At 43.4% G+C, this 19,363-nt stretch overlaps 1 protein-coding gene across 2 annotated transcripts in view; it reads left to right on the forward strand.

Moving 5' to 3' along the window:
- The window catches only part of FGF14 (fibroblast growth factor 14), a 146,622-nt gene extending 127,610 nt beyond the window's left edge, over window positions 1–19,012 (forward strand). For both annotated transcript variants that reach the window (XM_044429399.1, XM_044429401.1), the window contains exons 4-5: window positions 8,747–8,945; window positions 18,876–19,012. In XM_044429399.1, coding sequence (XP_044285334.1) covers window positions 8,747–8,945; window positions 18,876–19,012 — 336 coding nt within the window. The remainder of the gene's footprint in view (window positions 1–8,746; window positions 8,946–18,875) is intronic.
- The last annotated feature ends 351 nt before the right edge of the window (window positions 19,013–19,363 follow it).

Here is a 19,363-nt window from a genome sequence, read left to right on the forward strand (position 1 = left end):
AAATGAAAGCCACTAATGTTTACAAACACCGTTGCATATCTATCTATTCTCCAGGACACGTGAGACCGTCCCCTGCCATTAATGCAGGAAGCTTGGGAGAGATTAGAAAATTTATGGGGGGCATAATTGCTCATGATTTACCTCTAGTGCAGTGGTGATGAACCTATGGCATGCATGCCACAGCGGGAACACAGAGCCCTCTCTGTCAGCACGTGAGCCAAGTCACCCCAGCATTGCCCCAGAAGCCGAGCATCGGATAACAGCATACATAGGGGACATGAGCATGCTGGTGAAGGAGTAGTGGTACCAGGCAATGAAGTCACATTCTGCGACTCATTAGCAGAAACGAGTCTGAGCTATTGCATGGCTGGTCAGTGCACTGCCAAGGATATACATACATTTGCCAGGACTGTCTGTGAGTTTTCTCCTAACTAAAACCTGTTTTCAGGTTTTATTACAGTGTTGGCACTTTGCGATAAATAGGAGGGTTTGGGTTGCAGCTTCGGCACTCAGTCTCTAAAAAGTTCACCATCCCTGGATTAGAGTTAGAAAAATGAGGTGTCTTGCTATGATTTTGATGGTTGGAATGTGTTTAGAATGGGCAGAAATGTTAACATGTGCAGAAAATGCTACTCAAGGAAGGCTTTTTCAAAATCGTCCTATTTCCAGGGGAACTTAGGCATATATTAGCATTGGGGGAGTGCATCAGGGTACGGTTTGGGTTAGAAAAATGAGTTGTCCTGGCATGATTGTGATGGAATGTGTTTAGAATGAGCAAAAATGATGAACTCTGCGGAGAAAGCTACTCAAGAAAGGCTTTTTCAATATTGTCCTATTTCCCATGGAAATTTAACCCTATATTAGGGTTAGAGGTGTGCACCAGCGTAGGGTTAGTGTTGAAAAAACGAGGTGCCCTGGCAAGGTTTTGAGGGTCAGAATGTATTTAGAATGGGTAGAAATGATGAGCAGTTCAGAAAAAGCTACTCAAGGACGACTTTTTCAAAATCGTCCTATTTTGAATGGAACTCTACCCATATATTAGGGTTAGGGCTTTGCACCAGGGTAGGGCAAAGGGTTAGAAAAACGAGGTGTCATGGTATGATTTCGATGCTTCGAATGTGTTTAGAATGGGCAGAAATGATGAGCAGTGCAGAACAAGCTACTCAAGGAAGGCTTTTTAAAAATAGTCCTATTTTCAAATGGAAGTTTAGTGCTATATTAGGGTAATGGGTGTTGACCCGTATAGGGTTAGGTTTGGAAAAACAAAGTGTCCTGGCATGATTTTGAGGGTTGGAATGTGTTTAGAATGGGCAGAAATGATGAGCAGTTCAGAAAAAGCTGCTCAAGGAAGACTTTTTCCAAAATCGTACTCTTTTAAACGCTAGTTTACCCCTATGTTAGGGTTAGGGTTGTGCACCAGGGTAGGGTTCGGTTAGAAAAACGAGGTGCCATGGAATGAGTTTGATGGTTGGAATGTTTTTAGAATGGGCAGAAATGATTAGTAGTGCAGAAAAAGCTATTCCAGGAAGCCTTTTTCAATGGTACTTAACCATTATAGTAGGGTTGGGTGAGTGGACCAGGGTAGGGATCGGGTTAGAAAATCGAGGTGTCCTGGCATGATTCTGATGGGTGGAATGTGTTGAAAATGGGCAGCAATGATGAGCAGTGCAGAAAAAGCTGCTCAAGGAGGGCTTTTTGAAAATCGTCCTATTTTCAATGGAATTTTAGCCCCATATTAGGGTTAGGCGTGTGTCCCGCAGTAGGGTTAGGGTTAGGAAAACAAAGTGTACTGGCATTATTTTGATGGTTGGAATGTGTTGAGAATGGGCAGTAATAATGAGCAGTGCAGAAAAAGCTACTCAAGGAAGGATTTTTCCAAAATCGCACTCTTTTCAGTGGAGCTTTGGTCCAATACTAGCATTAGGGAAGTGCACCAGGGTAGGGTTAGGGTTTGGAAAACGATGTGTCCTGGCATGATTGTGATGGTTGGAATGTGTTTAGAATGGGGAGAAATGATTACCTTTGAAGAAAGAACTGTTAAAGAAAGGCTTTTTCAAAATAGTCCTGTTTTCAATGGTAGTTTACCCCTATATTAGGGTTGGGTGTGTGCACCAGGGTAGGGTTAGGACAGAAAAAGCTACTCAAGGAAGGCTTCTTCAAAATTCACCTGTTTTCAATGGATCTTTAGCCATGTGTTAGGGGTAGCGGTCTTCACCAGGGTAAGGTTAGGGTTGGAAAAACGCGGTGTCCTGGCATGATTTTGAGGGTTGTAATGAGTATGGGATGGCCAGAAATGATGAGCAGTGCAGAAAAAGCTACTCAAGGAAGGCTTTTTCAAAATTGCACTCTTTCCATTGATAGTTTACCCCTGTATTAGGACTTTGGGGTGTGCACCAGGGTAGGATTAGGATTAGGAAAACGAGGTGTCCTTGCATGATTTTGAGAGTTGTGATGTGTTTAGTATGGGCAGAATTGATGAGCAGGGCAGAAAAAGCTACTCAAGAAAGGCTTTTTCAAAATCGTCCTATTTTCAGTGGAACTTTAGCCCTATATTAGGGTTCAGTGTGTGCAGCAGGGTATGGTTATGGTTAGAAAATCAAGGAGTCCTGGCATGATTTTGATGCTTGGAATGTGTTTAGAATTGGCAGAAATGATGAGCAGTGCAGAAAAAGCTACTCAAGGAAGGCTTCTTCAAAATCCCCCTCTTTTCAGTGGAACTTTAGGCGTGTATCACGGGTAGCAGTGTGCCTCTGAGTAGTGTTAGGGTTTGGAAAATGAGGTGCCCTGGCATTATTTTGATGGTTGGAATGTTTTTAGAATGGGCAGAAATAATGAGCATTGCAGTAAAGCTACTCAAAGAAGACTTTTTGAAAATCGTCCTATCTTCAACGGTAGTTTACCGCTATATTAGAGTTAGGCATGTGCCCCAGGGTAGGTTGGAGTTCGGAAAACGAGGTGTCCTGGCACGATTTTGATGGTTGGAATTTGTTGAGAATGGGCTGAAATGATGGCTGTGATTTGTTTTTCTAAACTGAAACCTCAATTTTCAGATTTTATTGGAGTGTTGGCACTTAGCAATAAATAAGTAGGTTTGGGGTTGCATTTTGGGCACTTGGTCTCTAAAAGGTTTTGCATCACTGCTCTAGTGTGTTAAACATAAACACTCTAGAGAGGAGTAGAGCTGCAGGATCCCTCCCAGAGGGAATCTGCTAGCTCCACTTTTCCTTCTCCATCTTCCTCCAGCCTTCTCTTCTCTTTTTCTACCAAGTAATTTCAAAAACCATATTTATATCCCAACTTTATCCTATTTGGAAAGAAAACATGGCAACTTTCCTGGTTTCCTCTCTGTCCTCACATTTCAGATTCACTGTCCCCTGGGAGGTGTGTTCAGCTGACAGTCAGTAATTCTGGCTCTGCAGCTATATAGAAACAGGAACAGCACTCTAACCAAGGTCAGCATCTGCAGGGTACCACCACCAGGTTTAACCACTGCACTACACTTGCTCCCCCCCACTTCCTGGTGCATGCAGATTTCCATCCACTACTGGCAGGGCACACCTATTAGATGCAATAGGTGCATCTTGTGGCACAAGAAGTTGAGGGATCATAGCAGTGTAGAATAAAGAACCAAGTGTATAATCCAGTGATGGCAAACCTTTTAGAGGCCGAGTGCCCACACTGGAACTCACAACCCACTTATTTATCACAAAGTGTCAACACTGCAACAAAACCTGAGTTTGCTGACCACCAGTACAAAGGCTGCTTCATGGATCACTGCCTTGTCGTGGCGAAGGGGCTTGCGTAGCTCAATGAAGCTATGAACTATGCCGTGCAGGGTCACCCAAGACGTACAGGTCATAGCAGAGGGCTCTGACAAAACGTGATCCACTGGAGAAGGAAATGGCAACCCACTCCAGTATCTTTGCCATGAAAACCCCATGGACAGTACCAAAAGGCAAAAAGATATGACGCCGGAAGATGAGCCCCTCAGGTCAGAAGGTGTCCAATATGCTACTGGGGCAGAGCAGAGGGCTAGTACTAGTAGCGCCAGAAAGAATGAAGTGACTGGGTCAGAACCATGGAACAGAACCATGTATCTGGTGGTGAAAGGAGAGTCCAATGCTGTAAAGATCTATACTCCATAGGAACCTGGAATGTAAGATCCATGAATCAAGGCAAGCTGGATGTGGTCAAACAAGAGATGACAAGACTGAACATTGACATCTTAGGAATCAGTGAACTAAAATGGACAGGAATGGGTGAATTTAATTCAGATGACCATCAGATATACTACTGTGGGCAAGAATCCTGCAGAAGAAATGGAGTAGCCTTCACAGTCAATAAAAGAGTAGGAAAAGCAGTACTGGGATACCATCTCCAAAATGACAGAATGATCTCAGTTCGACTCCAAGGCAAACCATTCAACATCACAGTAGTCCAAGTCTATGCCCCAACCACTGTGCTGAAGAGGCTAAAGTTGACCAGTTCTATGAAGGCCTACAACACCTTCTAGAATTAACTCCAAAAAATGATGGCCTTATCATCATGGGGGGATTGGAATGCTAAAGTAGGAAGCCAAAAGATAACTGGAATAACAGGCAAGTTTGGCCTTGGAGTACAAAATGAAACGGAGCACAGGCTCGTAGAATTTTGTCAAGAGAATACGATGGTCATAGCAAACACTCTTTTTCAAAAACCCAAGAGACGACTCTACACATGGACATCACCAGACATTCAACACAGAAATCAGATTGACTATGTGCTCTGCAGCCAAAGATGGAGAAGCTTTATGCAGGCAGTAAAAACTAGACCAGGAGCTGACTGTGGCTCAGATCATGAGCTTCTGGTTGCAAAATTTAGGCTTAAGTTGAAGAAAGTAGGGAAAAGCACTAGGCCACTCAGGTATGACCTAAATCATATGCCTGATAAATATACGGTAGAGTTGACAAATAGATTTAAGGAATTAGATCTGATAGACAGAGTGCCCGAAGAACTATGGATGGAGGTTCGCAACATTGTACAAGAGGCAGCAACTAAAACCATCCCAAAGAAAAAGAAATGCAAGAAAGTAAAATGGCTGTCTGAGGAAGCTTTACAAGTAGCTGAGGAAAGAAGGGAAGCAAAAGGCAAGGGAGAAAGAGAAAGATACAAACAATTGAATGCAGAATTCCAAAGAATAGCTAGAAGAGATAAGAATGCCTTCTTAAATGAACAGTGCAAAGAAATAGAAGAAAACGATAGAATAGGGAGGACCAGTGATCTCTTCAAGAAAATTAGAGATGTAAAGGGAACATTTCATGCAAAGATGGGCATGATAAAGGACCAAAATGGCAGGGACCTAACAGAGGCAGAAGAGATTAAGAAGAGATGGCAAGATTACACAGAAGAAGTATACAAGGAAGAGCTTAACATCCCTGATAACCACGATGGGGTGGTCACTGACCTCGAGTCAGACATCCTGGAATGTGAGGTCAAATGGGCCTTAGGAAGTCTGAGCAACAACAAAGCTAGTGGAGGCGACAGTATTCCAGTTGAGCTATTCAAAATCCTAAAAGATGATCCAGTAAAAGTGCTACACTCAATATGCCAGCAAATTTGGAAAACTCAACAGTGGCCACAGGATTGGAAAAGGTCAGTTTACATTCCGATCCCAAAGAAGGGCAATGCCAAAGAATGTTCGAACTACCGCACCATTGCACTCATTTCACATGCTAGCAGAAATGCTCAAAATCCTACAAGCTAGGCTTTAGCAGTATGTGGACCGAGAACTACCAGCAGTACAGGCAGGATTTCAAGAGGCAGAGGAACTAGAGGTCAAATTGCCAACATACGCTGGATGATGGAGAAAGCTAGGGAGTTCCAGAAAAACATCTACTTCTGCTTGATTGACTATGCTAAAGCCTTTGATTGTGTGGATCACAACAAATTGTGGCAAGTTCTTAAAGAGATGGGAGTACCTGTCCATCTTATTTGTCTCTTGAGAAACCTATGTGCGGGTCAAGAAGCAACAGTGAGAACTGGACACTGAACCACTGATTGGTTCAAAATTGAGAAACGAGTTCGGCAAGGCTGTATACTGTCACCCTGTCTATTTAACTTATATGCAGAGCACATCATGAGAAAGGTGGGGCTAGATGAATCACCCAGTGGAATTAAGATTGCTGGGAGAAGTATCAACAACCTCAGATATGCAGATGACACCATCTAATGGCAGAAAGTGAAGAGGAACTAAAGAGCCTCTTGATGCGGGTGAAGGAGGAGAGCGCAGAAGTTGGCTTGAAACTCAACATTAAGAAAACTAAGATCATGGCATCCGGTCCTCTCACTTCCTGGCAAATAGAGTGGGAAGAAATGGAGGTAGTGACAGATTTTATTTTCCTGGGCTCCAAGATCACCGCAGACAGGGAATGCAGCCAGGAAATTAAAAGACGCTTGCTCCTGGGGAGGAAAGCTATGGCAAATCTAGGCAGCATACTAAAAAGCAGAGACATCACCCTGCCAACAAAAGTGCATATAGTCAGGGCTATGGTTTTCCCAGTTGCAGTGTACGGCTGTGAAAGCTGGACCATAAGGAAGGCTGAGCGCCAAAGGATTGAGGCCTTTGAATTGTGGTGCTGGAGGAGACTTCTGCGAGTCCCTTGGACCGCAAGGCAATCAAACCGGTCAGTCCTAGAGGGGATCAACCCTGACTGCTCTTTAGAAGGCCAGATCCTGAAGATGAAACTCAAATACTTTGGCCACCTAATGAGAAGGAAGGACTCCCTGGGGAAGAGTCTAATGCTGGGAACAATAGATGGCAAAAGAAGAAGGGGACGGCAGAGGATGAGGTGGCTAGATGGAGTCACTGAGGCAGTTGGTGTGAGCTTAGGTGGACTCCAGGAGATGGTGGAAGGCAGGAGGGCCTGGAGGAAAGTTGTCAATCGGGTCGCGATGGTCAGACATGACTTCGCGACTAAGAACAATTACAAAGGGGCAACATTCCACTGACCACCAGCTTTTGGGCGGCCCTGAAGAAGGTATCTGAGTGTATTTCCTACCTAAGTATATATCCTACCTTTCCTACCTTCTGCTAAAATCAGAGTCCAAGAAAATCCCTGACAGCTCACTGACCAGCCATGTGAAATCTTCACAAGTCGTGGGCGCCCTTAATCTTTCCAAATACGCACATGGCTGCTGGGGCGATCGCGTGCTGACAGAGAGGGCTCTGCGTGCCCCTTCCGGTTCGCCATCACTGGTATAATCTGTTGTAACTTCAGCTACACAAACACTTCAATTTTTTTCGAGGCAACCCTGTATCAAAAGATAGCGGTTTGGCATAAGAATTCTTCTTCTTAGTTAGGTAAGCTTATTCTTATTGTTAGTCGGGGTTATCTAAGTTATCTTTTACGTCAGTCAGGCTCCAGTCCAACAAAATCAATGGGGCAGCTTAGTGATGAGTAAGCGATGTTCGAATGATTTCAGTGGTACCATGCAAGCTGGCTCCAGGCCTGAGTGTGCACATATGGATGCACATGCACATGCTTGCATAGTTATGTGACACTTCAGCTGAAGTTAAGCAAGTTTAACCCAGCAGCAAAGCTAAGCACGCACACGCACCACTCCCATTGCTGTCTGTGTAACTTCAGGTATTTCTGTCTATTAGGTGAGGCATCCCAAATTAAGAGGGTTGCACAGGAGTTCTTGATAATTTCCTTCATTACGTGTTTGTGTCACCTGGAAAGAATGACTACTAGGGTACAAAATGTGGAGCGCATATTTTTCTCCTTGCCTTTTTATGGGTGATTTTAAAAATGTCTTTGCAATTTCTCTCCCATTGGTCGCAAGAGCAGGTCTATGTTTCTTCCAGGTTTGGAAACATGTCAGGGAAATCTACCCACTGATCAGCTCTTGCAACACACCCTTTTGCTTCTACTGACATCAGAGAGACAGTTCTCCTCCCTCTAGTCTTTTAATTTTAGCATATATTTTAGATTATATTGTGTTTCTTTGATTCATAGTCAGTTGATCATTAATAATCTTTTTTTTAAATTAGACTGACAAGTCTTCAGTTACATGGAATGGTCACTGAATATAGATACTCAGAAAGATTTTTGTGTTTGATGCTTATGCTTGAAAGGTTTATAGAAGCTTTTGTTTGGCACTACATATATTTCTTGCTAGCTGGTCGCTGAGCAGTCAGATATAATTGAATGGCAGCAAATAATGTTGGTGCAGGGTCCCTTTTAGGAACAGAAGTTGTTTGCCTGAGTTTGCTGTACTTTTAAAGGTAGAGTAACCTTTAAAAATTCCTTTGTTAACAATACTATGTGAGTGTGTGTGTAAAAGCAACATTGTGTAACTCTTCATCTCCTTCCTTCAATGACTTTTTTTACAGATCAGTTGCATGGAATATCTTGGATGTCTGTAAAAATGAGAAATGTGCACAAAGCTTTTCTTTCACCAGTGTTTTCTGTTGATGTAGTGCAAGGTTGGCTTCTGTGCATTTTAACAGGCAAAAAGTCTACATAGTCTATTAACAGCATACAGCATTTCTGCCTCACCTACAGCACTTTGCATTCCAAAAGTATTTTTATTATATGCTTATAGCTTATGTCACACAAGCAGCAAACGTATCAGCTCAGTTGTATGCTGCCAATAACAGTCTTTTAGCCCCAAATGCCACTTGAGGTTTTGTATTTCATTGTGAAAATGAACAGGAGAACCTCCTTGTTGGAGTATCTTCTAACATCTTTGCTTTTCTTTGCAGGAACTTTTTACACCAGAATGCAAGTTTAAGGAGTCTGTTTTTGAAAATTATTATGTAATCTACTCATCAATGCTATACAGACAACAAGAGTCAGGTAGGGCCTGGTTCTTGGGGCTCAATAAAGAAGGGCAAGTCATGAAAGGGAACAGAGTGAAGAAAACGAAACCAGCAGCTCATTTTCTACCGAAGCCATTGGAAGGTAAGATTTGGTTTGGAGCAGCCAGATATACCAAACTACTGAAATACTTTATCTTCACTTGTACGATCACAAACAGAGTGGGTGGCTTCAGTGGTGTACTTGTGTGCCGTCCCACGTGCTGTAAATGCTGAGTGGTACCTGTTCCACTCCCAGGGTTCTTTGGTCTTGCTTTGTATTCTGAGAAGGTTCCTGTGTAAGGATCCTCAGTCAGGGTATGAGTGCAGACAGCCATTCTGAGAGCAATTCCAGCATCTCAGAACAGCGTTCTAGTGCAGCATGAGGGCTGAAAGACTGAGCCCTGGAAAAGGAAGCCTACAGGACAAGCGTCAGCCTTGCTACAGATTCATCGAATGTGGTCAAAAGGTGGCCATAGCCATGCCAGCCCTCCTCCAGCTTTGGTCCCCAGCTGCAATATGGGGATAATAAGAATACAGGCTGTTGTAAGGATTACTGAGGTAATATATGTGCAGCATTTTGCCTGAAAGTGCCCCATGAAATACGTATGATTATTCCAAAGAAGAATTCAGAGTTCACATCGAAGCAAGAAAGTGTTACTTAACCAGCTAGAGAGGATATTAGTTACAGCAGAAGCTCTTCTTTTTTAAATGGCTTACAATTAAGAAAGAAAGAATGAAATGTAGATATTCCACTTTAGAAAGCAAAAAAAAAAAAGCTTGTTAAAGTCAAGAGCCAATTGATGCACTGCGCTCACTAATCTCAAGCTGATTTTGCATTCGAAATCCACTTCAGAAGCCACCACAGCAAAGCCTTGGGCCAGATGTTTTAAATGCAAGATGCAGGGCCTGCTCTCACCAAGTGCGATCCAAGCACCAGTTGCTACCCTTGTAAGTGAACGCCTGCAGCACTCATCTCTTCCCTGTGTTCAAACTTTGTGCATAATGTTCTTTGTAGCCTCTGTGCTCCCATGCAGAGTCTTTGTGGGGAAGCTCCTATAGCTGAGGAATTTTTGGTAGGAACCCTCTCCTGGCACCAAATGCACATGACCAGCAGCTTCCCACACATTCTTTCAGTTCATTTGACTGCCCTTGTAATAGCCTCAAGGAAGCTCTGGTCTGTTGGTAGGTGCTATAGTCCTCTGATGCCATATTAGGCTTAGATCAGCAAGCCTCTCATGAGACGCATTAGTGTTTTTAGTGCTGCTACAGATAACACCATGGACACAGTGCATAAGGCAAGAGCCCCTGCTAGAAAAGAGTTTCCTTCCTTCTTCCTTTAAGCCAGCTTTCCCCAGCCTGGTGGTCTTCAGAGGAATTTGGACCACAACTCCCAGAATTCCCATCCAGCAGGGCCATTGACTGGGAATTCTGGGTGTTGCAGTCCAAATGTGTCTGAAAAGTACAAGGTTGGGGAAGGGTTCTTTAAACCATGTAGCTATATTCATTATCACCCCTGAGGGTGATCATATTCCCACCAATGGCCTCCACAGCCTTCCAAGCACCCATACAGAACTTCCAGGTACCACACAATCTGCTGTAAATTGGACCTCCCAAGTAAACATCACTTCTCACTCCCTTTTGTATGTCATCTCCCTTTCTCTGTTCCCTTCTTTGGACCATTTTCTGCTCCTTCCTTTGATTTCAATTACATCAGACATGTGGGCCCTCAATATTGCCACGAGAAGATATAAAACTGCGTTTGATGTTTCTTCCCCTCCCCCACTTACTGCCTTAGGCTTAATTCGTGTCACACCTCCTTTCACAGTCCTGCAAGCAGAAGTGGATTCTCTGATACTGAAAGGAGCAATCCAGTGGGTATCATCTTATTGTCTTCATGATGGCTTCTATTCCTGTTATTTTACTGCCCTGAAGAAAGATGGAGGACTGTGCCCATTCTTGGACCTGCATTAAGTTAATTTTTTATTACACACACGTACGCACAACATTAGAATGACTACATTGTCTTCCATTTTACCTTTCTTTAAAAAGGCGACTCGTTTGCAGCGATGTTCCTGAAAGACACTTACTTCCAAATAGTGATTGAGTACTCCAGACAACATTTCTTTCAGTTCATGGTCAGTAAAATTGCCTATCAGTTTTGTGTCCTCCCATTTGGTCTATCCATGGCACCGCAGGTCTTCATCAAATGGAAGAAAGTAAAATGTGCTCATCTTGGCTTTTGCATCAGAAAAGCAAGGAAGCAATTTGAGGAGCATATAGCTAATATCATCAAGGCCAACAATAAAGAGTTCTTTAAATAGATCAAAAGTAGGAAAGCAATTGGTCCATTGGACAATAATGGAATTAAAGGTGCCGTGAGGGGCACGGCAAGGATATTGCAGAGAACCTGAATGAATTCTTTTCTTCAGTCTTCACAGTGGAGGATGCAGGGAAGATACCTGTTCCTGAGCTGATATTCCAGGAGTCTGAGGAACTAAGACATTTAGTTGTGGCCAAAGAAGAAGCTCTTGGCCTTAGTGATAACCTGAATGTCACCAAGCCCTCAGTCCAGACAGTATCCATCCTAGAATCCTTAAAGAACTCAAACATGAAATTGCTGGGCTTCCTACTAAAACATAGGTCGCTAAAATAGTCCTTGTGCCAGGAGATTGGAGAATGGCCAGTGTATCACCAATTTTGAAAAAGGGATCCAGGGAGGATCTGGGAAATTACATACAAGTTAGCTTAATATCTGTTCTGGATAAACTGCTTGAAAGCATAATTAAAGACAGAATTAGTAAACACATAGAGAGACAAGCTCTGATGAGAAAAAGTCAGCATGGCCTCTGCAAGGGTAAGTCTGGTCTCACAAACCTATTTAAGTTTCTTGTGAGTGTCATGCTGGGTAGTCCAATAGGCACTGTTTACTTGGACTTCCAAAATGCTTTAACAAAGTCCCTCACCAAAGGCTCCTGAGTGAACTAGGCAGTCATGGAATAAAAAGGAAAGTCATTTTATGAATAACAAACTGATTAAAGAACAGAAGACAGAGGGTGGGAATAATTGGTCATTTCTCCCAGTGAAGAGATGTCATCAGTGAAGTCCCACAGGGTTCTGCATCAGGACCAATGCTTTTCAACCTATTCATATATGAACTGTACTCAGGAGTAAGTAGTGAAGTGGCCAAGTTTGCTGATGGCACCGAACTATTTAGGCTGGTTAAAACCAAAAGGGAGTGTGAGGAGCTCCAAAGGGTTCTTTCCAAACTGAGAGAATGGACATCAAAATGGCAAACGCAGTTCAATATAAGCAAATTTCAAGTATATGCTGAGCAAGAAAGGGATCTTGGGGTAGTAGCTGTAGTAGCTGACAACTCGAAAATATCAGCCCAACGCTCAGCTGCTATGAAGAAGGCAAACTCCATCCTAAGCATAATTAGGAGCAGAACAGAAAATAGAACTGCCAAAATCTTACTTCCCTTATACAAATCTTTAGGGGTACTGCACTTGGAAGATTGTGTTCAGGTTACCTTACCTGAAAAGTGGGGCGACCCGAATAAATACATGATCTTGCATTAACTAGAGTTGTTGGTCCTAGTGGAAGTAACACTGATATTAACATATAGTTTAATTATGTTTATTACTAATGTTTAATTATGTTTATTGTTACTATGTTAACTGTATTGTTTTTGTTAGTTTAATAAAAACTATTAAAAATAAAATAAAAATAATCCATGTGGAGAAAGTGGAGGAGGAGACATTCTTCTCCCTGGCCCATATCACTCAAACCTTGGGTCATCTCATGGAGCTGCTTGGGGGAGGGTTTACGACAGACAAGAGAAACTACATCTTCACACAACATATAGTTAAATTATGGAATGCACTGCCGTGGGAAGTAGTGATGGCCACAAATGTAGAAGCTTTAAAAAGGGCTTGGGCAGATTCATGGAAGCAAAGATGATCTGTGGCTACTACATTACTAGCTATGTACTACCTGGTTGACCAGAGGTGACATGCCTGGGTACGCCAGTTGTTGAGAAGCTTGGGCAAGTGAAGGTCTTGCACCCATCCTCCTCAAGTGATACTCTGAGAAGCTAGTTTCCACCATGTGTATGGGATGCTGGACTAGATGGACCTTTGGTCTGATCCAGCATGGCTTATCTTGTGTTCTTAGGTCATATGTGGCTACACTGACAATTGGTTCCTGGTCACACCCTTGAAACAGGAACTCTCCATCAAACTCTCCATTCTTTTGAGACAGCTCACCCTCTCTGTGAATCATGACAACTCTACTTTGATCCCTATGCAACAGATACAGTATTTCAGGGTGGGTTTGGATACAGTGGTTGGTTGTGACTTCCTGTCACAGGAGTGTGCATTGGCCTTGCCTGCCTTAGGAAAAAACCTCATACAAGCCTACTACATTACAACTTTCTCTGTACAATAGCTTCTAGGCCTGATGATGGATTCCATATTGGTGGTGGAGTTTGATCCTCTTTTCATTCACCTAATACAGAATTGGTTCCTCTGAACTTTCACTCTTGCACTCAGTGCCCATTGTATGCAGCTCGCGATCCCACTCTCCATATGCAGTTCCCTTTGTTGGGGGGTGGCCAAGCTCAATCTGTTAGAAGGTGTACTATGTCTACTGACTTCTCCTTCCAGAATTCCTGCAATAGATGCATCTTTCAAGGGGTAGGGGGATCACTGTGATCCATTAACTATATAGGATGTGTGGTCAGTGTCAGAGGCTTTCTGTCACATCAATTATTTAGCAGTCTGGAAGGCACTGAAAGCATTCAGTCTCCAGTTATAGAATTGACATATACAAATAACTTCAGAGAACTTTACAATCGAACAAACAAGGAAGCACCCAAATCAATCACTCTGCCAATCCGTACTATGAAAATACTTCACTGGTACTTTCCCAGGCATATTCAGCTGATTGTCCTTCATGTCACTGGTATATGCAGTGTTCTGGTTGAGCCGTTCCTTTTGAATGTCTCAGGAGTGGCAGTTGCATCAGAGGTCCTTCACCTACTTTTTGACAAATGAGGAATGCCATGGACCAATCTGTTTACCATAGTGGAGGGTACGGTATGCATGAACTGTTGTACCAGGGCTGAGATAGGTCCAGGGTCTCTCAGAGATGCTTTCCTTTATACATGGAAAGGCAAGCTTTGTTACTTATTCTCTCTCCTGACAAGAGCTATTGCAAAGTTGCAGATTGACAATACAATAATAGCAATAACAATGTAGCCCAGACATCCATGGTTCACTCAGCTACTTCATCTGGCATGTAAAACTTACTTCCACCTTCCTCTCAGGCCAGATCCTCTCTCTCAGAAGTGGGGCTGAATCCATCACCCAAATGTAATGATTCTCAAAGTAAAAGCATAGATAAGCCCACTATGTCCCTCCAGCTAACTTTAGCTCCAACTCTTTAAACTCTTGACACTTCTAGCAAATCAGTGAAAAGGAAGTCATGTGGTTCTAAATGGTTGTGCATTCTGAAATACCAAAAACACTGATCATGCCACTTGCCCCCTCCCATGTGTGTTATGCTTTCTTTTATCCGTGGTTCCATCCTATCATCCGCCCTTTCATCACTGTGGGTCTGTTTGGCAGCAATTCCTGCTTTCCACTGTCCAGCTGATGTTTCTTTAGTAACTAGTCACCCACTGCTTCATCAGATCCTTAAGTGTGTCAATGTGGCAGCCCTGCCAGTCAAGACTGTGGGCCAGGACTCCTCTTCCACAGTGTAGTACTTACTATTGTAGTTCTACTGGACTTAAAGTCTTGTCAGCCAACAAACTGATGGCTATATAAGACATTCATCTTCTTATGCAGAAAGTCACCTTTTTAGTAGGGATTACATCAACCCACCATCCATGCAAACTCTGTGCTCTTTGAATTGAGCCTCATGTGACTTTTCACAGAGACAAGGTTGGTTTTTGCCTGGACATAACTTTTCTCCCAAAGGTCATCAACTTTCATCTGAACAAGCCTATTGTGTCGCCAACCCTTTTTCTGACTCTAGAATCAACAGTGAAAAAGCACCTTGGCTTTCTCTCAGCCTCAGATAAGAGTCTTTCCTTGCCTGTTTGTATGTTATGGGGTCAAAGGAAAATGCCTTCTGGCCTCTTCTCAAAGACAGGCATCATGCCATGAAACTGGCATAAGAACTAGCATGACTGCAACTCCCCCTGAGGGTAACAGCACATCCCACCAAGGGAAGAGCTCCTTTGATGGAGTTCAGCAGAGGGCTTTCATCACTTGATAATTGCCTGCACTGGAACCTGGTTGAACCCTCCACCCACTTCACTGATCATGGTTCTGCCTTTGTACCAGCATCAGTGCTTTTTTTCTTTGCATAATATGATAACCCCTCAATTCCAAGGTCACAGTGAGTCACCTCAGTAGAATGGAGGGAATGCGCAAGAAACACCCCCCCTTGTGTCATGTGCACTGGGGGTGGGTTCCTGCCAAAAACCCCTCAGCTGTAGAAGCTTTCTGACAAAGGCTGTACACAGACACTGAGCCAAACCTTTGTCTGCACAGATGACCACTCCAAGAACTATGGTTAAAGGTAAGCAGTGTGTCTTTTTGCATTAAGAGAACAAGCCTAGATTGGCCTTGGGCTCACAGGTTTCCTTCCTTTTTCTGCACAAAGCATCTATAAGTTTACTTTTTTGCTTTATGGTCTGAATAGCTATCACTTTAATTCCATAATTAACTGTGAGGACCTGAATCAGTCCCTGCTCTGTGGTGTGGTGTGCGGGCTCACAGCTGGGTTCTGAGCCTGATCTGAAACCTTGTGCCTACTCTAGGGTAATGTTGTGATGAAGCTCTGCAGAATCTGCCCTTGAGGAGGTCTGTGGATGCTCAAGGAATCCCTGTTGCACTACTGGCAACCTTCTTCCACATCATGTGCAGCACAAATGAAAGCGGCAAATCACATGCACAGAAAAGAGATGCCTCTTGCGCAGCAGTCAGACAGGGCTTGATTTGTGCATAGGCTACATGAATGCTTCGCCTGCTCACCAGGCAGTTGGACTCATGGCCCCAGGAAAGTGGGCCAAAGCCTGGAGAGCAAAGCCCAGGAAATCTGACAGCTTCCCTCCTGAAACAGATTCCTCACGTTTCCCTACTCTAGCATTTAAAAAAAAATATCAAAGAAGGATGTAGCTGCTTGATACAGATCTAATATGATATCTATTTTGTCTTTCAGATTAACTGCAGTTTAGTGTGCTGTAATAGTCAATCTTAGTTATGATTTCTTGAAACATGCCAGCTTTATAATCTGTGATTTTGAATTAACGTATAATTAACTTCTAACTTCTCTGTTCTAGTTTTGCACTAATTATAATTTCCCAAAATTAATTTCCTTAAGACTTAAACTAAATTCCTGAATTGAGAGCCAGGATACTTGTATATCAATCCCCAAGGACATGGCTGCAAATTTGAGTGCAGCCAATGGGGGAGTTAATTTTGAAACTGGCCCTCCCAGTGTATTTGTTAATTGCTAAAGGCAGATGGGCCAGGAAAAATTATTACCTCCGTCAAGGTAGTGCTGAACTTGATGTTTGCCATTTAACTTGGACATTTAATCAGGCTGCAACTTGGCAGGATGTGTATTAGATTTCTGGAATCAGTAGGGGTATGACAGCTCCCCAGGGCACCTTGGCTGTTTTCTGGTCTGGGATTAGTGTGCCTACTGTCAGTACAGTTTAGGGTCAGTTTTATAGAAAGCAGGGGTCTAAAATGTATCCAAAGGGGGCTTCTTACAGTAGTCTGTTCTTCACAAAATGTAATCAGTTTAGTCTCATCTATTCCAACATTTCAGGAGAAAGGTATTTGTGATTTTATTAACCACAGGCAAATGGCAGAAAATATCACTGTGTATTATTCCCCCTCTCCCAAAGTACTGTGGGTCCCATTCACTGAACGCTGTTTCTAGGAGTTTGCTTGGAAGTTAATAAGGTTTAGCACAGCATAGACTCAGCGGGGTTTGCTGCCAGGGCAGGTCCTGTTCATTTCAACACTTCTGTTGTGGATTCGTACAGAGAGCGGGTCACCTCCAATGTTGTATAAGTGAACTTCCACTTGCACAACAGAACTTCCCTTCCTGCTGCACCCCATTCCCCCATCTCCACACAGGGAGGAGAAATTCTCTTAGCATAAAGAAACTGTAGGATAAAACCCAGTCGCACGGTAGTTTTTTACAGCATAATGCTATACAAATGGCATTCAAACACCGAGCATTGCAGTTTACAACAGAAGATTCGTACTAGTGGATTCCTATAGTTTTACTCTCTCTTTAAAGAATTTGACAAATTCAGGACAGATGCCTTAGCCAGTGTTGATTGAACATCATCAGCATCATTACATCCATTTGTGTCAACGGAAAGTAACATTTTCATACCATTTGGTCTTAATATACAAAGAAAATAATAGTTTTGGCACATTCTTCTAGAATAGACTTGCTACTGAATACCTATTCTGTTCGTTGAAACAAAAAGACACCTATAACAGGGATAGACAGCCTGATGCTTCCTGGATATTTTGAACTATTACTCCCATCAACTATAGCCAACATGGCCTATGGTTAGAGACTGTGGGAGTTGTATTCTAGTGGGTATCACATTGGTTCCTCCTGCCCGAAGAAACCAAGTACCTTTTTGTGTCCATATGTATCATATACACTCCCACCAGGACTTTACTCTAGGAAGTTGTGAGAACAAGACAGCATCAGCAGACAACATTCTCGTGCAGTTGTGGAGGTCGCAGAAGTAGAGATGCCTCTGGATTAGGTTGCTTTTCTGACACCCCAGGGAGTACTTGGTTGCTCACAAGGCACACCACGATATGCTGATGGTCGGGCATGGTGAGCAAGCACTATGCAGCCATCTGGTGCTCACTGCAGGACCACAGCCCTCCTCCTCCTCCTCTGAGGACCCTGCTGTCATGCACCCATGCTTAACAGCAAGAAAGAAAAGCCAGGACCAGGCGGCAAGGAGGAGCCCCTGAAACGTAGAACCAGGCCTGAGCGAAAGGGGTCTCAAAGGTCATCCCGATCCAGAATCATTCCTTGCTGTCAAATCAAGGATCCCTACTGCCACGGGAGGGCCCTTGCTTAGAACTGATGGGGAGGGAAGAGGGGCGCTGTGTCAGCTGTACCTCCCCCTCCCCCCGGTGCCCCACAGGTGTTAGGCTGTGACTATAATTCCCTGCCTACATGGCCAGTGAGTGTGCTGACTAGGATGGTGAGAGTCGCAGGGCATCAGGTTGGGGGAGATTGTACTACATAAACCGAGGGCAGGACAGCTGGCAGAAAATTTCTCCAATGAAGGACTGAGATGCTCAGCTTGGGTGGGCTTAGTGTCCCAGGGAAACCAGGAAAAAGAGCTTTAAAGAGGAAGGGGCTATGGTTCAGTAATCCCAGTTCTACTGCTGATATCTCTCTGTAAAGATATGTAGGTAGGAAGGTTAGGAAAGTCTTTCTCCTGTGGTTTTACAGCTATACGGCCAGTCTTAAATAGAGTGGCTTGTTGGGCAAGTCGTCAACTAAGTATTAGGCAGTTTTCAAGGTTCATGTATACTTTAATTGCAGCAGAGAAAACAGTGGATTGTGCCACACTATAGCTAATGCTGATGTCCTGGAACAAACTGTATATTTTGTACAGGCAAATCATATTCTGTGTTTAATGCAGTCTTAGCACCATATGCCTGGATACAAATTCAGACTTGCAATTTATCAAAAGTAATGGAAGAAGGAAGAAATTACTGGTATGTGGCACAGATACAAACAGTGCTTTTAAAAGCAAAAACAAAACCGACCCTCCTTAAAGCACACCCACACACGGTGACACACACAAACCATGGTGCAACTTTCCATTGAACACACAGAGGTTAAGGAGGGTAAAATGGTGGAGCTGAAAGGTTTGTTTAAATGAACGTTGGTGCCATTTTGTCTTAACATACATATCCCTCTTTTTCTCTGCTTCCCGTTCCTTTCCCCCTTTCCCTCCTAGTTGCCATGTATCGGGAACCATCCTTGCATGATGTTGGAGAAACAGTGCCCAAGCCTGGGGTGACTCCAAGTAAAAGCACAAGTGCATCGGCAATAATGAATGGAGGCAAACCAGTTAACAAGGTTAAGACGACATAGCCAGATCCTCATGGGTATTGTGACTTACTGAGCTCTCTAAGTACGGCTGAGCACTTTATCCTTGCAAGACTGCCTCACTCTGGTATCTGCAGATCAGCCGGAGGGAAGCGAATGCTTGCCCTCTGTGTGTTCTTAACTAGTTTGTTGCAAGCGGCTAAGTCTCAACCTGTAACTCCTCCACAGTAAAGAAGACACCTGGATAACCAGCTGAACTCAGACCATGGAATGCCCTACCAGATATGGAATGCCTTTTTAATATCTTTTCTGTGACTGTGACACCTCATGTGAATGACATACTTCACAAGTACACTTGATATCCTGCCTGCTGACAGTTACCCGTAAACCCACCCT

The sequence above is a fragment of the Varanus komodoensis genome, unplaced genomic scaffold (assembly GCF_004798865.1).
Source record: "Varanus komodoensis strain SLA01 unplaced genomic scaffold, ASM479886v1 scaffold2, whole genome shotgun sequence".
Classification (NCBI taxonomy): domain Eukaryota; kingdom Metazoa; phylum Chordata; class Lepidosauria; order Squamata; family Varanidae; genus Varanus; species Varanus komodoensis.